The sequence below is a fragment of the Anabrus simplex genome, chromosome 11 (assembly GCF_040414725.1).
Source record: "Anabrus simplex isolate iqAnaSimp1 chromosome 11, ASM4041472v1, whole genome shotgun sequence".
NCBI lineage: Eukaryota > Metazoa > Arthropoda > Insecta > Orthoptera > Tettigoniidae > Anabrus > Anabrus simplex.
Genome location: NC_090275.1, coordinates 128,675,059 through 128,695,931, shown reverse-complemented (window position 1 = coordinate 128,695,931; position 20,873 = coordinate 128,675,059). Strand labels below are relative to the sequence as shown.

The 20,873-nt window shown below is 38.6% G+C and overlaps 1 protein-coding gene across 2 annotated transcripts in view; it reads right to left on the bottom strand.

The window, feature by feature from the left end:
• Nucleotides 1-20,873, bottom strand: part of shtd (shattered) — a 786,765-nt gene that overhangs the window by 586,478 nt on the left and 179,414 nt on the right. For both annotated transcript variants that reach the window (XM_067155551.2, XM_068229717.1), the window contains exon 10: nt 11,955-12,103. In XM_067155551.2, the coding sequence (XP_067011652.2) occupies nt 11,955-12,103 (149 nt within the window). The remainder of the gene's footprint in view (nt 1-11,954; nt 12,104-20,873) is intronic.

Below are 20,873 nucleotides of genomic sequence, written 5' to 3'. Positions count from 1 at the left end.
GTCGCCATAAGACCTATCTGTGTCGGTGCGACGTAAAGCCCTTAGAAAGAAAGAAAAAAAAAAAAAAAGAAAAAAAAAAAAAAAAAGCAATACTAAGAGTAGGAACTCGAAACAGACTAACGTTGCTGATACATTAAGATGGACATGGTTTACGGTGAATGAGTAAGTACCCATTTTATATAGCAAATAACTCTTAGGGTTTCACACATGATCTAATCACACACCGTCAAGCTCGTTTTTTCTTTCATTATGTTTCCAGGTTCCTTTCGTTGGATGTCTACAACTTCAAGAGGGTCCACATTTTCATAAGACAGTCAAATAAACCCGTCAAATACTATGATAAATTAGTCTCAGCAGCGACTTTAACCGACATATCATTGTCTTCCTGCATTAGTCATCATATGATGATTTTTATGTACTCAACATGATGAGATAATTTTAACCCGTTTGCCTTCTTTATGGCCAAGTATTTTTAGCTCCAGTGTTTTTCATAAATAACAGAATTCAGCCTCAGCTTTTGCGTTTTCTTCTCTACTGAAGTCTTGGGTTCAAGCGATGCGTATGACACAAACTTCTTTTCTTTTTGGACGAACATTTTAAATTGTTTAAAGTAAGTTCAGCACGTGTTGTTTATGTTACGTCTCAATATCTTTACCGTGTATAATAACTCTTCCTCAGTGAAGAAATCAACATTTCAATTTTTATAAGTGATGATGTCAAAACAAAGCTTGTTTTAAGATTATATAAGGCTGATGATGCCGAACAAAAGAAGGGCAAAACATGTCCCTGTTCATTTAACCACATGACCGTGTATTGAATAGGTGGGGTAATGAAATACTTAGCGAGATAACATAGGAGATGACGGTGATTCCTCTTATCCCTTTCGTAAATATTGGTATTATAACCTCAGGCACTTTTTCTCTATCCATACACACTTGAGAATTGTGGAATCTCGCTGGTCTGCAGCTTTTAACGGCACCTCTTATTGTTCTGCCAGCGCCTCCTAGAGAACAAGGCCTGGCAATACGATTCGTGACGTCACGCGACTGGGCCCAGCGCGAGTGGATAGTAGATGAAGCTAATTCCTTACGATAATTGAAAAATACGCTGGTTAAACTACATTCTAACAATATTCTTTATCGTAGGCGCGCATATCGGAAGCAAAATTAGTAATATACCGTAATAATTAGGAAGAACAATTAAAAATGCAAGAAAGAATTAAGTTTTTTTAAGAGTCTTAATACTGAACAACTTTAATAATATGCCTATATGACACTTTCTTTCATATATTTAAGAGTCAAAGTATTAATAATAATAATAATAATAATAATAATAATAATAATAATAGTAACAATAGTAATAATAATGGCGTATATGGCCTCCGGAGAGGCCTGGTGCAGGTCTTTCTCTAGTAGACGGCCTATTAAGCGACCTGCATGTCTGTGAAGATGAGGGTCCTAACTAGGATGATTTCTAATGTTGAATACGCCGCACACACCCAGTTCCCGAGCCACTAAAAGTAACCAATTAAGGTTAAAATACCCGACCCGGCCGGGAATCGAACCCGGGACCCTCTGAACCGAAGGCCAGTACGCTGACCATTCAGCCAACGAGTCAGACAGAGTAAAAAATGATCAGTTTCTTTTACAAAACTCGCCATAAGACCTCTCTGTATCGGTGCGACGTAAAGCCACTAGCAAAAAAAGAACTTTTACAAAACTGAACTTGCTGATAAAAGATCAAAAACAACACGTGAGAACAGCAAAAGCTATTAAAGAAAAATAATAACATATAAACTACCTTACTTTCAGTATATTAGTAGCAGTCCAGGTACATACAAGCTGTAATGCTCAGTGTTGTCGGTCATGAAAACAGGTAAACATTTTTTTTACAATAGAAGCCTAACATAAATTAAGGGGGTGAAGAGCTCACAAAATTTCTCTGTTATGCAAAGAGAATGATTACAGTACATGCCAACAATAGTTTGTTCATCAAGTCATCAAAATTATATTCGCATTCCCTAGTGTATATAAATGTACTCTTATGATTTTGGACCCTGATTCAAATAACCAGAACAGGGGAAAAATTTAAGTTAAACTGGAAATAAAACAACTTATTAAAATGTATGAACTTAAATTTGAAAAGTAGCATGCCAATTCTGATAACATTTGAACTCACCTTCACCCAGACATTTTCTGAAATTGTTCTCAATTTAACTTCACCAGGTTGCTTAAAATTGAAATGGACATGAGGTGAACATGATATAAGAAAATATAAAAGGAAATCTCTTTGAACATTACTTGTTAAAATCCTAAGAAACCATATTAAGAACTTGCATCCCTGCCATTAAATTCATAAAAATGTAGCAGAACACACACTGAACTAGTCATTTCATGCTTTATGAACCAGCTGCATTGTATAGATATGACACACATGAGATCAATTAAGTAATCAGTCCCCAATTTTTCACAGATGCATGATACATTCATTACATGCAATAACAGACGCTGGAAGGAGTACTTTCTCCAAGAGAAAATTCATAACCAAAGTGTGAATAGGCTATAATGCTGGAAGAGGAAATTCATAATTGAATTCACAATTACTCAAACAGGAATGATTACTACTGAAGGAGCTTACAGTGATTAACCCTGAATTCAGAGTTTACACATTCCCTTTCAGTGGAATTCATAGAGGTTCATCAAATGAGTAATTAATAATAGTAATGTACTCAAAAAATGTGAAAGCCTCAGCTTACCACAGACAAAAGAAAAGGAGGGTTAATAATTTTGTAGGATATGTGTCACCAAGATAATGAATCATATTTGTTAAATGGCAAAATACCTGTTTAACATAAAAGGTGCCCTCTCAAATGTAACATCACTCCCTGAAAATTTGACACGTGGCAATAAACATGATAAAATAAAAGTGCTCTTGTGATATTACTGTGTTCTCTTCTAAAGAAACTACTATGGAAAACACAGCTACTAAATTTGGCAATGTGTCAAGAAGTACATACTGTAGATACAGAGATCTTGTTGCCCAAATAATTAAAGAATAGCTCAATAAACTTCTAAATATTGTCACATTATCAACATAATAAATAATATGGCATGTACAAAATTAAAATATAACCCCCTCAGCTTACATTCACCTAGATAAAAATGCTCTCGTCTATTAATTCATGGCACCACTTACTTCACAGGACCATGTCATGTCTTAGATATACAGTATCTGGTTGATTTTAATATAAAATGAATAGTTTAGGGAATCTGCTACCTGGGTGACTGCCCTAAATGCAGATCAGTAGTGACTGATTTGATACATACTCAAGTATCAGTCAGTCACTACTGATCTGCATTTAGGGCAGTCACCCAGGTGGCAGATTCCCTATCAGTTGTTTTCCTAGCCCTTTCTTAAATAATTGCAAAGAAATTGGAAATTTATTATTCCACAAGCATACTACAAGTTCAATAATACCACACCCATACCAGGTAGGAATTTCTGGAACCAACAAACCCACCCCAGCATAAGCATTTCTTGTATTGGATGACAATTGTTGCAGAACAAGTAGCACAATTACCACAGTTTTGAGTGATGGAGCACTTGTGTTGCCACAGGTACTCAAACACTTCTTACCAATTCAAACAAAAATATTGCTATTCTTAAATCAACAAAGGCAACCAACCATTGCATTGAGAGATTTAGTAGACAGTATTACTTGTTTATCATAAGTAGTAAAAGTATCCTATGAAGTATATGAGATGAAGTTATAATCAATTTTGTGTTGTAATATGCATTTAATAATACTTCATATCAACACAAGAAGTGAAAAATCTTGTAGGACCTAAATTGCCTACCATGAGACACAAAGCTAGCAAATAACAACACACCAATATAAATGCAAGTGTTTCTAGTTTAGAAAATACTGTATTCACTACTATCAGTGTGGGATAGATGTGGGACAGGCTCATTCTTGATTAAAACGAAGTAAACACACTGTTCCTTTTCAATGCAGTTCCAGTCTTCTTTTAGAGATAGGCTATTGAACTTTTTTTTTTAATTGCTGGAAGTTCTTGAAAGAAACAGTACTGACATGAGCTTTATAGGTCTCTAAACTTTGAACAAGAGCCTTGGCCAAACTTTCATTGTCTACTCGACAACGCCTATCATCTGGAGCTTCTTGGTGGGCAAATGTGGTATCAGACAAGTACTCTGGGCAGTTTGGAAACTGAGAAGGAACAGCTCCTAAAATGTTGTTGTTTTTTTTTTTTTTTGCTAGGTGCTTTACGTCGCACCTACACAGATAGGTCTTATGGCGACGATGGGATAGGAAAGGCCTAGGAGTTGGAAGGAAGCGGCCATGGCCTTAAGTAAGGTACAGCCCCAGCATTTGCCTGGTGTGAAAATGGGAAACCATGGAAAACCATCTTCAGGGCTGCCGATAGTGGGATTCGAACCTACTATCTCCCGGATGCAAGCTCACAGCCGCGCGCCTCTACGCGCACGGCCAACTCGCCCGGTCTAAAATGTTTAGACCGAATTAGAATGTATTCACCTAGATAAAAATGGTCTCGTCTATTAATTCATGGCACCACTTACTTCACAGGACCATGCCATGTCTTAGATATATCTGGTTGATTTTAATATAAAATGAATAGCACACAAGGAGACATAGAAAATCATTGAGTGAATGTAATTTACAATAATTATACAGAACCTAACATAATTGAAATAAACACAATAACATTGCTGTCTAGCCTGAACTAAAAATATTAACTCACACTAAAGTATATTCCCTCATGCAATATAATAAATATAACTGCCTCACTTGCAGTTAAGGGTTCAGCTAAGACGGAATACTTGAAAGCCAATACCTTATATACCTTCATAATTTAGGCCCGATAAGTTTTCCCAGAATATCACTATACCCACAACAGTAGTCCTATAAAGTAAGGTGAATACTCAGCATATCCCAAACTAAATGTAATAACTGGTAAATTCAATACAGCAAATGCTTAAATCAGTAAGATATAAATCACCCCAAAAAAATCTACTATTTCATTTATAAATAGCAAAGATATAAGAGACCTATCCACCAACCTTTCACAAGCCTTGGATGAGATAAAGGTGCAGTCAATAATTTCCCATTTCTCTCATCATACATGCTGGTCGTCCATTCAAGCTCATGAGTTTTGAAATGGAGCTCGCACACCTACAACACAGGGCTCCATTTCACAGACCATCCCACAGCTTAAGTCATTGAATGATTGAAATCAGATACGATATACTAATATACTAATAACTTTTGGAAGGAACAAAATCATCACGGCGAACAGCTCTTAACCTCTTAGCTCTCTTCGAGTCGTCAGTTGAAAATGAGAAAACATTCTCTTTAGGGCCGGTGCGATAATTGCCCTTACAATTTGGAACACTGCATTTCTGAGGCATCGTTATTCATAATTTGAAAAATCGCAATTCACAACAACACACCATTAAAAATAAGCTCAGTTCTAACCTCACGTGGTGGCCATACCGGCATTTTAAACACAATTTATTAATATTAACAATTTATAAGTACTAACACCCTTCACCGAACTTACACTAATAGGAATATTAAGCGAGTGTTAACACACAAGATTCGATTAAGATGAATATAATCGATGAAAAACACACATAACAAGGAAACACGTTCAAATACACCAAGTGGCAACAAGCTAACTGAGTTACGGGCGTGGGCCCAGTTGGACATACGTCATCAGCTACTCTCAGTCGTATTGCCAGGCCTTGTTCTCTAGGAGGTGCTGGTTCTGCCACCTGGATATCTTCTCCACATGTCTGGTTTTCAATTCAGCAGTTCACTGAAATATTCTTTCCATCTCTTCCAGTTTTATCATATTCTTCACAAATCCTGGGTTCACCATTCCATTCCTACAATTTCTTGTAATTCCAAATATTGTAATGACGTCTTCCGACAGTTAAAATCTTCCTTTACTTCCTTGGTGAATATCTCCCAACGTTGCTTCTTTTGTTCAGCTAATATATATATTTTTTCTTTTGGCAAACTCTGCCTCTACTCTCTTCAGTCTTTTGTGTTTTCCAAGTTTTCTTCTTTTTTTTACTTTATCTTTTGCTCTTTGATTCCACCATGTTGTCTCTTACCTTTCCCCATGTTCTGCAGACCTTACAAATCCACTCTTCAAATTATTCCGTTCCGTTCCTTTTTTTTTTTTGTGCTACTTGCTTTACTTCGCACCGACACAGATAGGTCTTCTGGCGACGATGGGACAGGGAAGGGCTACGAGTGGGAAGGAAGCGGCCGTGGCCTTAATTAGAGTACAGCCCCAGCATTTGCCTGGTGTGAAAATGGGAAACCACGGAAAACCATCTTCAGGGCTGCCGATAGTGGGGTTCGAACCTACTATCTCCCAAATACTGGATACCGGTCGCACTTAAGCGACTGCAGCTATCGAGCTCGGTATATTCCGTTCCTGTTCAACATCGGTTTTTGTAGTTCTTTCCATTCAATCTCCAGACCCTAATCCTTCTTTACTTTTTTTTCCTTTCACCTTGCCTACTTCCGTATCACTGTGCTATGGTCACCCCCAAAGGCCAGCTGTAACATCCATAAGATCTTTCCACTAATATGTAATCTATCAACATTTTAGTTCTTCCGTCTCCCCATCCGTACCTGGTAGTGTGGCTGGGTCCTCCATATGGCCCCAAACTCTCATCTCTTTCCACTCATGCATTCAGATCTCATCTTGTATGCATTTCTCCACTTCCTCAAGGAAATGTTCTTTATTTCCAGTCTGTGGAGCACATGCTCGGAACAAATCTTCTCTTGTCTCAAACTGTAACACTGTCCTCCTCATATTCCCGGCCATCCTTTGTAATGATCGTTCCAAGTCTATTTACTGCATCTTGTCCTCCACTGTAAAGCAGCCGGTATCCTTCCTCTAGTTTTCTTTCCCCTCTTCCTTTTCACTTAGACCCAGGATAGCTATGTCTTTTTCTTTCATTGGTCTTGTCTGTCAAAGGTAGTATGCTGGACTCCCGATTTGGATATATTGTGATAGTGGTCGCCCACTTTTGACAGCTCCCCCAGTACCTGAAGGACTTCGCGTCGCCTGCAGGGGATGCCCTAGCACGTTCCGAAGACGCACCATATTTGCACTCATTTTTAGGCCATTACGATGGGTTCGCTACTCCTGAAGGCATTTTAGATCTGCGACCAGCAGATGATGAGGCTGCTCCTAACATGGAGTACACATGCCCCTAACCTGGCGACAGGCGCTGCTTGATGCATTCTGGTGTTATTTTCTACACTGAGGGGACCATCACCCTCATCCGCCCGAAGCCATTGGTCCTCTTAGGGTGTCGAGTTATTACTTGCCACCGGACACTCTGTGCAGAGTCACAGGCTGTACGGTCTACTCTATTACAGTAGCGTACTGGACCAGGCAGACAAACTCAACATATGCTGTAATTTTATGCCAAATAATAACTGCAAATGAGTTGAACCAATTTTGTACATACAGTGAAACCTCGTTAGTGCATTTTCCGATTAGCACGTCGTAAATTCAAAGTCCCAATTCTGATTGTAATAAATCAATATAAAAACACCTCACTTATTGTGACACGAATTTTCACTATTATCGCTTGGTACGATCACATTTTACCCAGACCTGAAAATGTTACTGTATCTGTCATCTTCTGGAAGAAATGTGATTTCCAACGCAGGTAAGAGCTGTCGCCACAGGTGCGTGATTACGGGAAAACTTCACAGGATAAGTTGCCTTTTGGGGAGCAAGTTCAGTTTTGCTTGCGGGTTAGCAGAGAGAGCCTCGTGTTGAGTGGTACGGTACCCTATATATGGATTGTGAAAGTGACTAGCGTGGTTATAGATACGTGAAATTCCTTAATAACTTGATGAAGACAAAATTAAAATCTGTCAAAAAGTGGACTAGAATAAGTGTGCAGATATCGCACCTTCGACTCCAGGTGGTCGAAGTTTTGTTCGATTCAAAACGGCAGTCGCCGAGTGTAACCTGCAATTGATTGTCTAAGACTGTGACCAGAAGATAATGTTTAATAATTCACCGCTGCAAAATAACAGGCTCCTACTAACATTTGTGTGATCTGCAATGATACTTCAATATTTTTGCTGGCCCTTGTGCACGTGTTTCCATATTGGTCTGGTGTTTTTCACACCTTTCAATGTAATAGTACTTGTTATTTTATAATCCCCAGCAAAAAAGGTTTTCATATTTATTCTCTCGTCTTTCACACCTTTCAATACCTTCCTCTCATCTTTAGAAATGGTAAATAGTTTTCACTGTACGGCGTAAAATGCTCGGAGAAAATCGTATCTAGTGCTTCCATATCCCTATTGGATAGTTTTTATTCGTACATTCATTACTATGTTTTCTCTTTTTCCCTGTTCATTCAAGTATATTTGTATATCTTTTAAATGTAAACTGTAAATAAAATTGTTGAATATCTCAATTCCTTCAGGCATTTACGCACCTGAATTTTTAGTCAAAAAGTGCATTAATTATAAGAGAAAGTATGGTATATGTACTGTACCCCTGGCAGCAGGTATGGACCCACTTCGGAGGCAGCCCTACCCAGGGAGTGAGTTCCAGACCACAGTGACCCGGTGTGTAACATCTGGTATGGGTCCCAGCTCAGGGTAACAAGTGAAGACCTCAATGTCATCTACGGCGGAGAAGGTGGACTTCAGTACGGTGGAGATGGCGGAAGGGACAAACCTGTACTCCAGACGGGCGGCTACGAAAGGCGTGCCTCCATGTTAGAGGCGCCCTAATTTTGAACCTGACAGTAGGTATAAAATGCCTTTGGATGTGGCGAGCCCATCGTGACAATAGCCTATATGGACAAAGCAGATATGGTTCCTCGGAAAAGGTTAGGGCGTCCCCTGCTAAAAGCGACGCGCAGCTCTTCAGGTGCTGGGGGAACTGTGAGAAGCGGGAAACCTTCACCAAACTACATCAAGATTGCGACAGTAAATGTCCTGACACTGATGGGAAAGTCAGAAGAACTGGTTGACATCATGAAAGAAAAAGATACAGCCATACTTGGACTGTGTGAGACCAAGAAGAGGGGTACGGGAGAGATTCCTCTAAAACAAGGATACAGACTGTATTACAGCGGAGGACCTGAACCAAAAAATGGAGTGGCCATCATGCATAGAAAAGAAATCCAAGAATATGTGGAATATACAAAATGCGTCAGCGATAGGATGATGGTGATGAGACTCCGCTTCGAAAATGGTGTGAAAGATCTATTTCAGTTGTATGCCCCACAAACGGGTTGCATAGATGAATATCTGGAGGACTTTTTAGAGGAAGTGGAGACACAGACAGAAGATAAGGAAGTGATATTGATGGGAGATCTAAATGCACAAGTTGGAATGGAAAGACAAGGAAAGGAAGATGTTGTACGACCCTTTGGATATGGATATGGAAATGGAAATCCGGAAGACAAGTACTGGGTGGATTTTTGCATGAGGAACCAAATGATTGTTGGAAACACCTGGTTTAGGAAAAAGAACAGTCAGAAGATTACAAGGTATGGTAGGGGAGACAGACGAACAAAGACCATGATTTATTATATAATGAAACAGAAAGAACACCGTAAGAACATTTTAGATGATACAGCCATGCCTGAAGAAGCCTTTGGTAGAGATCATAGAGTTTCGATAGGAAAATTGAATGTGGGAAAGATTGAAAAACCCCCATTAAGAAGAGAGAAAATAATTAAAGAATGGAAGTTGAAGGAGAAAAGCATACAAGAAGAATTTGAAAGGAAAATAATACCCTTGGTACCCAGGATGGAGATGGGGAATGTTGAAGATGAATGGAAAAGATTTAAGGAAGCACTGGTTGGATGTGCAGAAAGGGTATGTGGTAGAACGTCAGGAAATGTGAAAGACAAAGAGACACACTGGTGGATTGATAGGGTAAAGATTAAAGTGAAGGAAAAGAAAATGGCATGGAAAGCATAGAAATCATCTAAGACTGAAGAAAGTAGAAGAAAATATGTGGAGGCAAAGAATTTGACCAAGAAAGTAGTGGAGGGAGAAAAGAGGAAAAGCTGGGCCTTATTCACACAGAAATTGAGAGATGATATGCAGGGCAGCAAGAAATTATTGTATGGTATCTTAAGAAACAAAAAGAGAGTCAGGTAAAGACCAGATTTGTGAAGGATGAAGGCAGCATAACATCAACAAAGCCAGAAGAAATAAGAAATAGATGGAGAGAGTTTCAAAACTTGCTGAATATGAGAACTGATGATAGTCATTCAATGGATGACCAGGAAAGGCAATTAGTTGATGAAGAAATGGATAAAGAAATTATAATGAATGAAATTGAAATGGCAGTAGGAAAGATGAAGATCGGAAAAACTACTGGAATAGATGAAATTTCAGTGGAGATGGTAAAGGAACCTGGAGCTTTAGGCCTACAGTGGACATATCAAGTTCTCAGGAGTGTCTGGGAGAATAAGGAGGTAACTGATGATTGATAAAAGGAATAATCATCTCAATTTTCAAGAAAGGTGATAAGAAAGTTTTGGAGAACTACAAGGGAATTACTATAATATCGCATGTTACTAAGATAATGGAGAGAATACTGGAAAGTAGGATGAGGTTGAGGGTTGAGAAGCAGATACAGGAAAATCAGTTTGGTTTCAGAAGGGGAAGGTCAACAATAGAGCCCATTTTCATTATGAGAGAGCTAATGGAAAAGCAATGAGAGTACGGGAATGATATGGTGATGATATTCATTGACAATGAAAAGGCATATGACAGTGTCCCCAAGACTAAAGTTTGGGACAATCTGGTGCAAAAAAGAATTGGACAGGGATTAATAAAAATGAACATGGTAATGTACAAGGAATGTTGTAGTTGCGTGCAAACACAAGTTGGCAGGACATGTTGGTTCAAAATCACTAGTGGGCTGAGACAGGGAAGTGTTCTATAGCCAATCCTGTTTACAATAGTAATGGATGACATCGTGAGAACAGCAAAAGCAACATATGGAGGAAGAGAAATGCACATGTTGTTATTTGCAGATGATATTGTGATTTGGGGAGAAGAGGACACGAAGGTTCAAGAACAGATCGATGTGGTGGATGGGAAGGTCGAAGAATGTGGGTTGAAAATAAGTGTAGAAAAGAGTAAAACTGTTGTTATGACAAGGGAGAAGAAAGAAGGGAAAGGTCAGATTAGACTTGCAGACAAGCCCCTGGAAGTAGTGGAGACATTCAAATACTTGGAGAGTGAATTAATGGTGAATGCTCGCCTGGATGCTGAGATTAGTAAGAGGATTCAAGCTGGAAGATCTTTCTATCATAGTGTAAGAAACATGTTATGGGACAAAGATGTGCCAATGGAAGCAAAGGAAACTATGTACAAGATGTATTACGTACCCATAACAACTTGCGGAGCAGAAACTTGGACAATGACAAGAAAGATGAGAGTCGAATACAGGCAGCCGAAATGAAGTTCTTGAGGAGTATGACACAGAAGAGTAGAAGACACAAAATAAAGAATGAGAAAATCTGGGAAGAAATTGGAGTGGAAAAAATTAATGATAGAATAGAAAAGAGCCGACTAAGATGGTTTGGGCACATAAAGCGAATGAGTGATGAAAGAATACCAAAAAAGGTGATGGAAATGCAAATGCAAGGAAGGAGAGACCACGGACGATCACGACTAAGATGGAAGGACACAATCCATAGAAAGAAACCTGGACTGGGACAGAGTGTTGGAGGAGGAGTGGTGGGAGGACTGAAGAAAGTGGCCTCTACCCGGCTACAGCTGGATAAAGGGAAATGATGACGACTATCTGCCACCTGTTGAATGTAATGAATGACAATGACTGTAGGTGTATGTCCACTTCACTGACCCACATCTGTACAGCAGCACTTACTTGGGGAACGGAGAGCTGAAGTACGCCAGATAAGACGAGGTGGCGAGCGCTGAAGGAATCCCGGCCACGTGCACCTTGCCAACGAGACTCAGGCCCGAGTACAGCACCACGCCACCAGAATATTCCAGGACTGCTATCATGTGGAGTTCCTGCCAACAAACCAGTACCATGTCATCGTACATGTGTGACTGTGTCATGAACTTTAGGTAAGATGTGTATTGTTTAATGTAACACCTTGTGTAAAAAATTGGGTTAAATGAAGGAGTTACATTATATTCAAGATCATGCTTTCACGTCTCTGCACAATATTTAAAAATGAAATTTACCGTGGTCTTTATAGCTATTGTTGAAAGTGAAGGAGGATTTCCTGTTGTGCATGTTTATCAAGAACTCAAGGGAGACTTCATTAGTTAGTCGGAACATAAAAAATGATGAACTCTTCTCAGAAGAACTCTTAAGGTTTCACATTACTTTTTCCTGCCTGCTGGCTCTTCAGAAATGTATGCGCGTGTGTTTTGTATTCATGAATCATTCAAGACGAATATTTTCGCACTAGAAGATGTGTGGTTAAGGTTATTTTTAATAAGTATAACTTTCCCTGTTTTCATCTCCTTGTAAGATGTATATTGTTTAATTTCCTGTTGTGTATGTTTATCAGGAACTCAAGGGAGACTTCATTAGTTATTCAGATCATAGAAAGAATGATGATCTCTTCTCAGAAGAACTCTTAAGGTTTCACCTTACTTTTTCCTGCCTGCTGGCTCTTTAGAAGTGTGTGCGCGCGCGTTTTGTATTCAGGAATCATTCAAGGCAAATATTTTCTCACTGCAAGTTATGTGGTTAAGCTTATTTTTAATATGTATAACTTGCCTTCTCAACGATGCATGTGTTTCTACATTCGTCCCTGTTTTTATCTCCTCGTAAGATGTGTATTGTTTAATGCAACACCTTGTATTAAAAAACTGGGTTATATGAAGGAGTTATATCATGTTCAAAATCATGCTTTCACGTCTCTGCACAATATTTAAAATAAAAATTTTACCGTTGGTCTTTAGAGCTATTGTTGAGAGTGAAGGAGAATTTCCTGTTGTGTATGTTTATCAGGAACTCAAGGGAGACTTCATTAGTTAGTCGGAACATAGAAAAAATGAGGAACTCTTCTCAGAAGAACTCTTAAGGTTTCACTTTACTTTGTCCTGCCTGCTGGCTCTCCAGAAATGTGTGCGCGTGTGTTTTTTATATTCAGGAATCATTCAAGAAGAACACTTTCGCACTGCAAGATATGTGGTTAAGGTTATTTTTAATATGTATAACTTTTGTTTTCTCAACGATTCATTTGTTTCTATATTCGTCCCTGTTTTTATCTCCTGATAAGATGTGTATTGTTTAATGTAACGCGTTGTGTAATATAAATGCCTACATCTTGCCTATTTCCCACATTTTGGCTGATGATGACGCAAACACAGCGTCGAAACTAGTTCCAAGTGCAAATACATGTTATAAATAAATATAACATTTTTGTATTGAAAAGGTGGACCGTTTTAAGTTTTTCCTAACATCCTTTCTCAGTTCAATACGGACAAAATGAAATTCCTATGTTTAAACATGTCAATTGTAAACGTGGATTTCTCAACTAATCGATACTTGAAGTATTGTGTATGTTGGATGAAATCTTCTTGTCGCTGCCTGCTCACCTCAAATTGTGAGAACAACTGGCAATGAGTTGTTCAGAACATTCTCCTATTTTACCCAGCCCGTCGCTTGCTAGTGTTTTATCAAATGAAGGTTCTTCAGCAGCTGAACTGCTAAATGTATCAGATACATCAAAATAAATCAAGTATTTATAATAGTGATTGTTGGAACTATCAATCAAGATAATAAATTACGGATCTTACAGGATGTGGAACAGGAAGGCTGCCCAGCATTTGCCAGATGTGAAAATAAAACCACCACTGAAAACCAATTTCATCGCTGCCAAATGTAAGCTGAAAGCTTGCAGCCAATTCTGCTCCATTATCTTTAATGTGGGCCTCCACACTGCCAAGGCATTGTGTCTAAAAGATATTCATTTCAGCTGTGGGCCAATACATTTCAATTTCTCTGCAGTGTCGAAGAACATATTTGGCTCAGCCGACGCAGGCGTTTCTATTTGACGCCCATGGGTGACATGCACATCCGGGTGTGAGATGATGATGTAGGTAGAACACCACGTAGCCAACTCCTCTCGAATAACAACAAGCGATCTGCTCATCCAACAAACATCAGCAGAGAACCCAATCACCACCGGTCTGCCTAACCACAGACACGCTGCTCTACCATGTTCTTCAGACACGGGAAGTCTGCATCAGCAAATGGTAAGACTGCTGAATTTGAAGAAATGTTCGAATGTGAGGGTGAGTACATGAAGAGAAGCTAGTGGCAACAATAATGTCGTATACCGTTATGTGCATATAATCCCCAAACCCTAATCTTCTTTTTCTTGTACCTGTAACAGACTCTTTGCCTGTGAAAAGGCCACAATGTATAACGGGACTTAACCCTAGTACTGCTGCAGGATTTTACGTCAAATGCTGAGGGTAAAGTTATTGGATTACAGACATTTCTTAAAAAAAATTGTAGCCACAAATAAATCATAATATGTATATGGGAATAGCACTAAACATTGATGCAAGAAATAAAAAGACTAAATTAATAATAATGGGTAATAAATATATAAACAAGTTTAAACAATTACAAAAATGTTTAACAATCCTTGGCTGACGTGAATGAAAATATTATTTATGTAATTTGTGCATTATAAGCTTATGATGGAGATCCATTTGTTTTACCTCAATACCAGCATGGTGGACTAAGTCCTTCACACCCTCCTCTTTTCGGTCCTTGTAATACACCAACATCACACCAAAGCAGCCATAGTTGGACCTTTTCACTTTTTTATTTTAAGGAGAATTGCATACAACACACCTGCATTGACGATTGCTGGGAAGTTCCTCTATAGTGTGAGAGGTGCTGCCGGAAGCTGGCAAGTTTTGAACTTCTTTAGCACCACAGACAGAATTCACAATGTTCACAATAAATTCATACCTTGATATTAGTATATCTTTATCTGTATTCTGTGTATATAGAATACTAGCTATAGTACCCGGCGTTGCCCGAATGGTTTTGAATGTTTACCCTTGAGACTTGTATTACCAGTTAGTTATGTGTCAAGTGAAATGTACAATGCCTTTCTGGGATGTTGATTTTACCATCTATTATGTAGTTTTATGGTTTTTTAAAATGTGTCTGATTTCAAGTTTCAGATTATTTAATTTTTGAGTAAAAGTTTGTAGTTGTGGAAGATTGAATTGACTGGGAAGTATTTGATCATTTTAAAAAAAAATAGTGATAAGTACATGGATAGATATGATGTGGGATTGTCACCTATCAGCCTTGCTACCCCAAGAGCAATGCATTTACCACTAATCAAGGGTTATAAATTTCATTTTTGGTTCCGTACTGCCCTGAGATTACATATAATTTAATTTCACATATTGTTTATTCCATCTACTCAATACTTTAATGCGTATGTTTACATTACAACGAGTCACTACTGTCACGAGTCAGCGTGGAGGGGCAATTCATGATGTCACTGCATGTGGCTCACAGATCACAGTATACTTCGTCCAATGGCAAGCTACGATACTACATCCAGTTCCTCGGATTCTGATGGTCTTTTAATTGCCTGTGATGTTTCTGTTGCCATGAGTACTGTCTATGGGTACATGAAAGTATTTGTGTTCTTTTCTTATTTCGTGTGCCTATTTCTAGCCGGGTGCTGCATCTGCCATACGTAGGTAACTGCGTGTTAAGTGTGGGGTATGAGTTGCAGGGACAGCACAAACATCCAGCCCCGAGCCACTGGAGTTTACCAATGAAGATTAAAATCCCCGACCCGGCCGGGAATAGAACCTGGGACCCTCTGAACCGAAGGCCAGTACGTTCACCATTCAGCCAACGAGTCGGACAATTTGCAGTACCACAATTTAGTAGGAGCTAAGGCAATCAGAAAGATTTCAGATGTAGTTCAAGCTGAACAAAGATGAATTGAACTACTTACATAATCTCATCAAGGATGATATTGTTGGCCGAAGTACACTCTGCATTTGCAACTGATTTGGAGGAATCCTAACAGGAAGAATAAAAACAAAGAATTTTTTTTTCTTTTTGCTAATTGCTTTACATCGCACCAACACAGATAGCTCTTATGGCGATGATGGGACAGAAAGAGGCTAGGAGTGGGAAGGAAGCGGCCACTGCCTTATTAAGGTACAGCCCCAGCATTTGCCTGATGTGAAAATGCGGAACCACGGAAAAACATCTTCAGGGCTGCCGACAGTGGCGTTTGAACCAACTATCTCCCATATACTGGATACTGCCAGCACTAAGTGACTGCAGCTATAGAGCTCAGTAATTTAACAAAGAAGAAAAGAACTGTGCAGCAGTGAATGGATCGTACAATAAATATTTATTCACCAATCTCTAATTCAACAGGATAATTTGTATTTGTAATTCGGGTAGCATTTTATTATTATTATTATTATTATTGGGTTAATAATCATAAATACAATTGTATAAATACAATTGTAACTGTTTCCAACAAATGAATGCCTATTAAAATTAGTATGTATGATCTCTAATTCCTTTCCTATTTTGTACCATGCCTCGTGCCACACTTGCTGATTTCTATAGTTAATCAATCCTATGTCATACAGATTCTCATGCACCCGCACCAATTCAATTAACATTTCTTCCATATCGCTAAAAGAAACTGCTTCTACTCACACTTCACGTCACCAGATATGTACTAGAGCAGAAAATTGTGCTCCGCGTGACGAGCGCTGTCATCAGATTCTATGTCACAATGACGTCAACCATGTCAATTGCTGTGACATGACTGCAGTGTCATCACTCTACATTTCATACAGTGTGGAAAAGGCATACCACATCTTTCTGGACATGTCTGATTGCATCAAAATACGCGCGAACTCACGTGGTGACAGTAGTGTGTTTCCGCCTTTAGGGTCATCATCAACCTTAATTAGTACACCATTTTTTGTCGAAGATCCTAAAACAATACCTTCCTATAAAGTAATAAAACTGGTAATATGAGCTATATGTACAGTGTTATAACATTCGTTATGATACGTGGTTAGATACATGAAATGTTACGTGAATATTAAAATATTTTGTGACACAGATTCATTGTGTTAAAAATATACATTTTCACTGAAATAAATGTACAAATGTTGTCTGTGAGTTCTGTGAATTGTAATTCAATTGTACTTTGCATCAATTTTATGAAATATTACATGAACATTAAAATACAGCATTATGATAGAAGTATAGAATTTCGTTAAGAGTACAATATCCAGATGTTTCAAGTAAGTTCTGCAGCTCCATTGTACTTTGTAATAACTGAGTGAAATTTTAATTTCATGACACTGGCACAGAGGGTAATAGATAAAGTCCAAGTGGTAATGTAGCTTGTAGACTGGATATAAACAAATCCTTGAAAGTCTTATAGAATTGCAACAAAGCTCTGCATACGGTGGATTGAGTCGATGGAATTCTCAGTCCATAACAGAAACAAATGGAACCTGATGATGAGAAAACTAAAGTCAGAGTTAACGCAAAGTTCGCGAAGAAAAAGAAGATGGTACAAAAACGAAGTGAGGAAACACTCGCCTTGCGCGGCAGTGTGTGCAACTAGTATGAGCGTGTGTTGAACAGGGAAAGAGGAGGAAGGAAGGGAAGGTGGGGGGAGGGAAGTGAAGAGGGGGAAGGGGAATGACTTAAGGCAGAATCGAAGGACGAGGGAGTGATGGTAATTGCTTCGGCGAAGTACCTTTAATTAAACTTAGGAACGAATTTTGATCAACCAAATTATTATTTCTGAGAAAAGTAATGAATATAGACATGATACTGTATATGCTTTTGGGCATATGCCGTGTCAAGAAAATAAGGTGAAATTCTTTATGTTTCGCAGAGAACTGTGCTCTGCATCATCAGAAGAAAATCTCGACTGTCCATGAGAACAGCTTCCTAAACAATGACTTTTTAAAATTTTAAGACGTTATAATAGAAGTGGAAAGGGTACATTCATTTGTTACCAGATGGCTCCCCGGGCGTGGCACAGCGCTAGCATTCGAAGCGGAACTGACCGAACCATCAGAATCAGTCTAAGAGAACATATGAACTTGACACAAGCCTGGAATGAAACATCTGGCGATGAGGAATGTACGAATTTGGAAAAACACCAAAACAAAATAACAATACCGAAGGGACTGGGAAGGGAACTACCTACGTAAATTCTTAATGACTGGTAACCAGGTATTACTTAATTGATAGCCGGTGTCCCTGTTGAAATTGTTAGGATTTCTACGTGTTTCCACAGCTTCCCGTATAATCCTGGGCCTGTAGTGTCTAGTGTGGGTAAAAGCTCGAGCATCTTAGAACATGACATCATGACCGGCTATTGCCGATTTGTCCGGTTGGTTGAGACGAATATTACGTTCATGTTCCTTGATACGGGTACCAATGGACCGGCATGTTTGGCCGATGTATACCTAACCGCAAGTACAGGGAATTTCGTACACCCCAGGATGTAAAAGTGGGGAAAATTTGGCCTTGTTTTTAATCAGACTTTGAGCAATTTTAGTGGCGCTGCCAAACACGGTTTTTATATTGTGTTTGCGGAGTATCTTGGCAATTCGTGTTGTGAATGTAAGGCAAGTAGGCAGTTCCCTTCACTTCTTCCTTCTGTGAGCTTTGCTTGGTCGTTTCTCTGGGATGTAGAGCTCTATGAATCTGCAAATCGCTGTAACCATTACGCTTGAATGTCCACCTCCACCTGGATATCTGATGGATCAGAAATTCGTCTCACCCTCCAGGCGAGAAAGTTTTATTTTCCATACTAATTGGATTCACTGTACAGACAAGAAATGTGTTCCACCTCTCAATACTTACATTTGTACCGGTTTCAGCATTCCATGGCCATCATCAGCTAGTACATGATTATAATACAGCCATTAGACAATATCACAAAGATGTTATTATGTTAGATCATCCGGATGTCTAATGGGGATGAAAATAAAATAAATTATATTGTAGTAATGTTTTGAAACATCTGTTATCAAAGTGGTAACTAAAACCTATTGAGTGTACTTTGGACACATGAAACATATTAAAATATGTTACAAGTGAACTATGTAGTGCAAGTGGAAAGTTTTTTTAAGACCTTACTGCTGAAGTACTATATAATTTTTTATTTATTATGACCTAACTTGTACTGTTATTTGTAGAGCATAATATAACGTAATGACCTAACCTGTACTGTGTAAGATTAGTGACATAGGCATTTGTAAATAGTAGAATCCTGTTCTATAGTTCCTGGAAAGATCCAGAAAGTTTCATAACTTTTGTACAGGGTGTGTTACTTTGTTTGTAATGTATTCTAGAAAATATTTCTGACTGTTCTGGAAATACGACATTCGCGATCAGGCATATTCTAGAATGTTAGTCAAAGTTCGCGATCGAAAGTAAGGTTGTGATTGGTGAGTCTAGGTGGCGATAGGGAACTCGTGCACGCTGATTGGCTGCCTCCAAGGCCGGAAATTCCTATATATAGTGAGCGAGGCAGTGTTCGAATGAATTCTGTATCCTGAATTCTGTCGTTCTCGGTCTATCTGTCTGCAAGCAGCCTATCTGCTTGACGTCTCCCGGTTTCCGGGATAGCACTCCCCTCGGGTAAGCACTCTTGAATTCCGTTCCTGCAAAAACTTCCGTAATGTTCCGATTTGCTTTTCATACAGGAGTCTGCCCTAACCTCGCCTAGATTCACCAAATTAGTTACTTATGACGCATTAGTATTTCAGCTAGACTTACCTGTTCGTTTCCGAGGCATTCCCATTTCTTGTTTCACTAAAATATGTAGAATGTAGTTTAATATTATTTCCCTTGGGGTTTGCCGCTGGTAGTTCTGTATCACTTGAGGTACGCTAGATTTTGGAGAAACTTTTCCACTTCACTGTATATTGCATTGTACAACTGCATTGGTAAATAGATGAATAGTTGATTTGAAATTTGAATTTACACTGCTACGAAATAAGCTATGTATATCACTGAACTTATAGCTCGTAACTTGGAATTGTATGTGAAATGTATTTGTAAAATTATTTGGTAAATAATATTCTTCAAATCTAAGGATCACGGCCATTTATTTCGGAATCCGCTATCTAAGCCATGTCCATGCCTTTGGTAGGTTCCCAGCCCTTTTCATCTTCCCGGTTTGTTGTTCACTAGTTGGCCCTACTGATATTTACGTGCATGTTTTGTTGGAGATCCGCGTAATGCCAGCTACTGTTCCGAGTGTGTAGTGATTTCTTATATTGTGTAGTTTGCTCTTACCTTCCCCTTTTAACTCTGTTTGTGCATTGTTTTGTGTTACCACTGTAGTAGAGGTAACAAAATACATATGGCACAATATAAATCACTTAATAAGTTAAACGGTCATTATGAATAAGAATGAATACATAACAAAGACTAAATAATGTTTCCAAGACAACATCTTTTCAATCAAACACCAAGATCCAACCAATAACACACAGAGGAATTTAAAAAATCTACTCAAGAACACACACACTTTCTTCTCACCGAAACAGAATCTGCTAAACTTATAACTATGAAACCCCTATTACCATCTGCAAAAGCCTACCCTAAAATACACAAAGAAAATGTACCCACGAGACCGATTATAAACTATAGAGCCAGTCCAACCTATAAACTATCGGAATTCATTCAAAAATTTTTGAAAAAGCATTATTCATTTTTAGCAAACAAAACAATACAACACTGAATACATTTTTGCAACAGAACCAA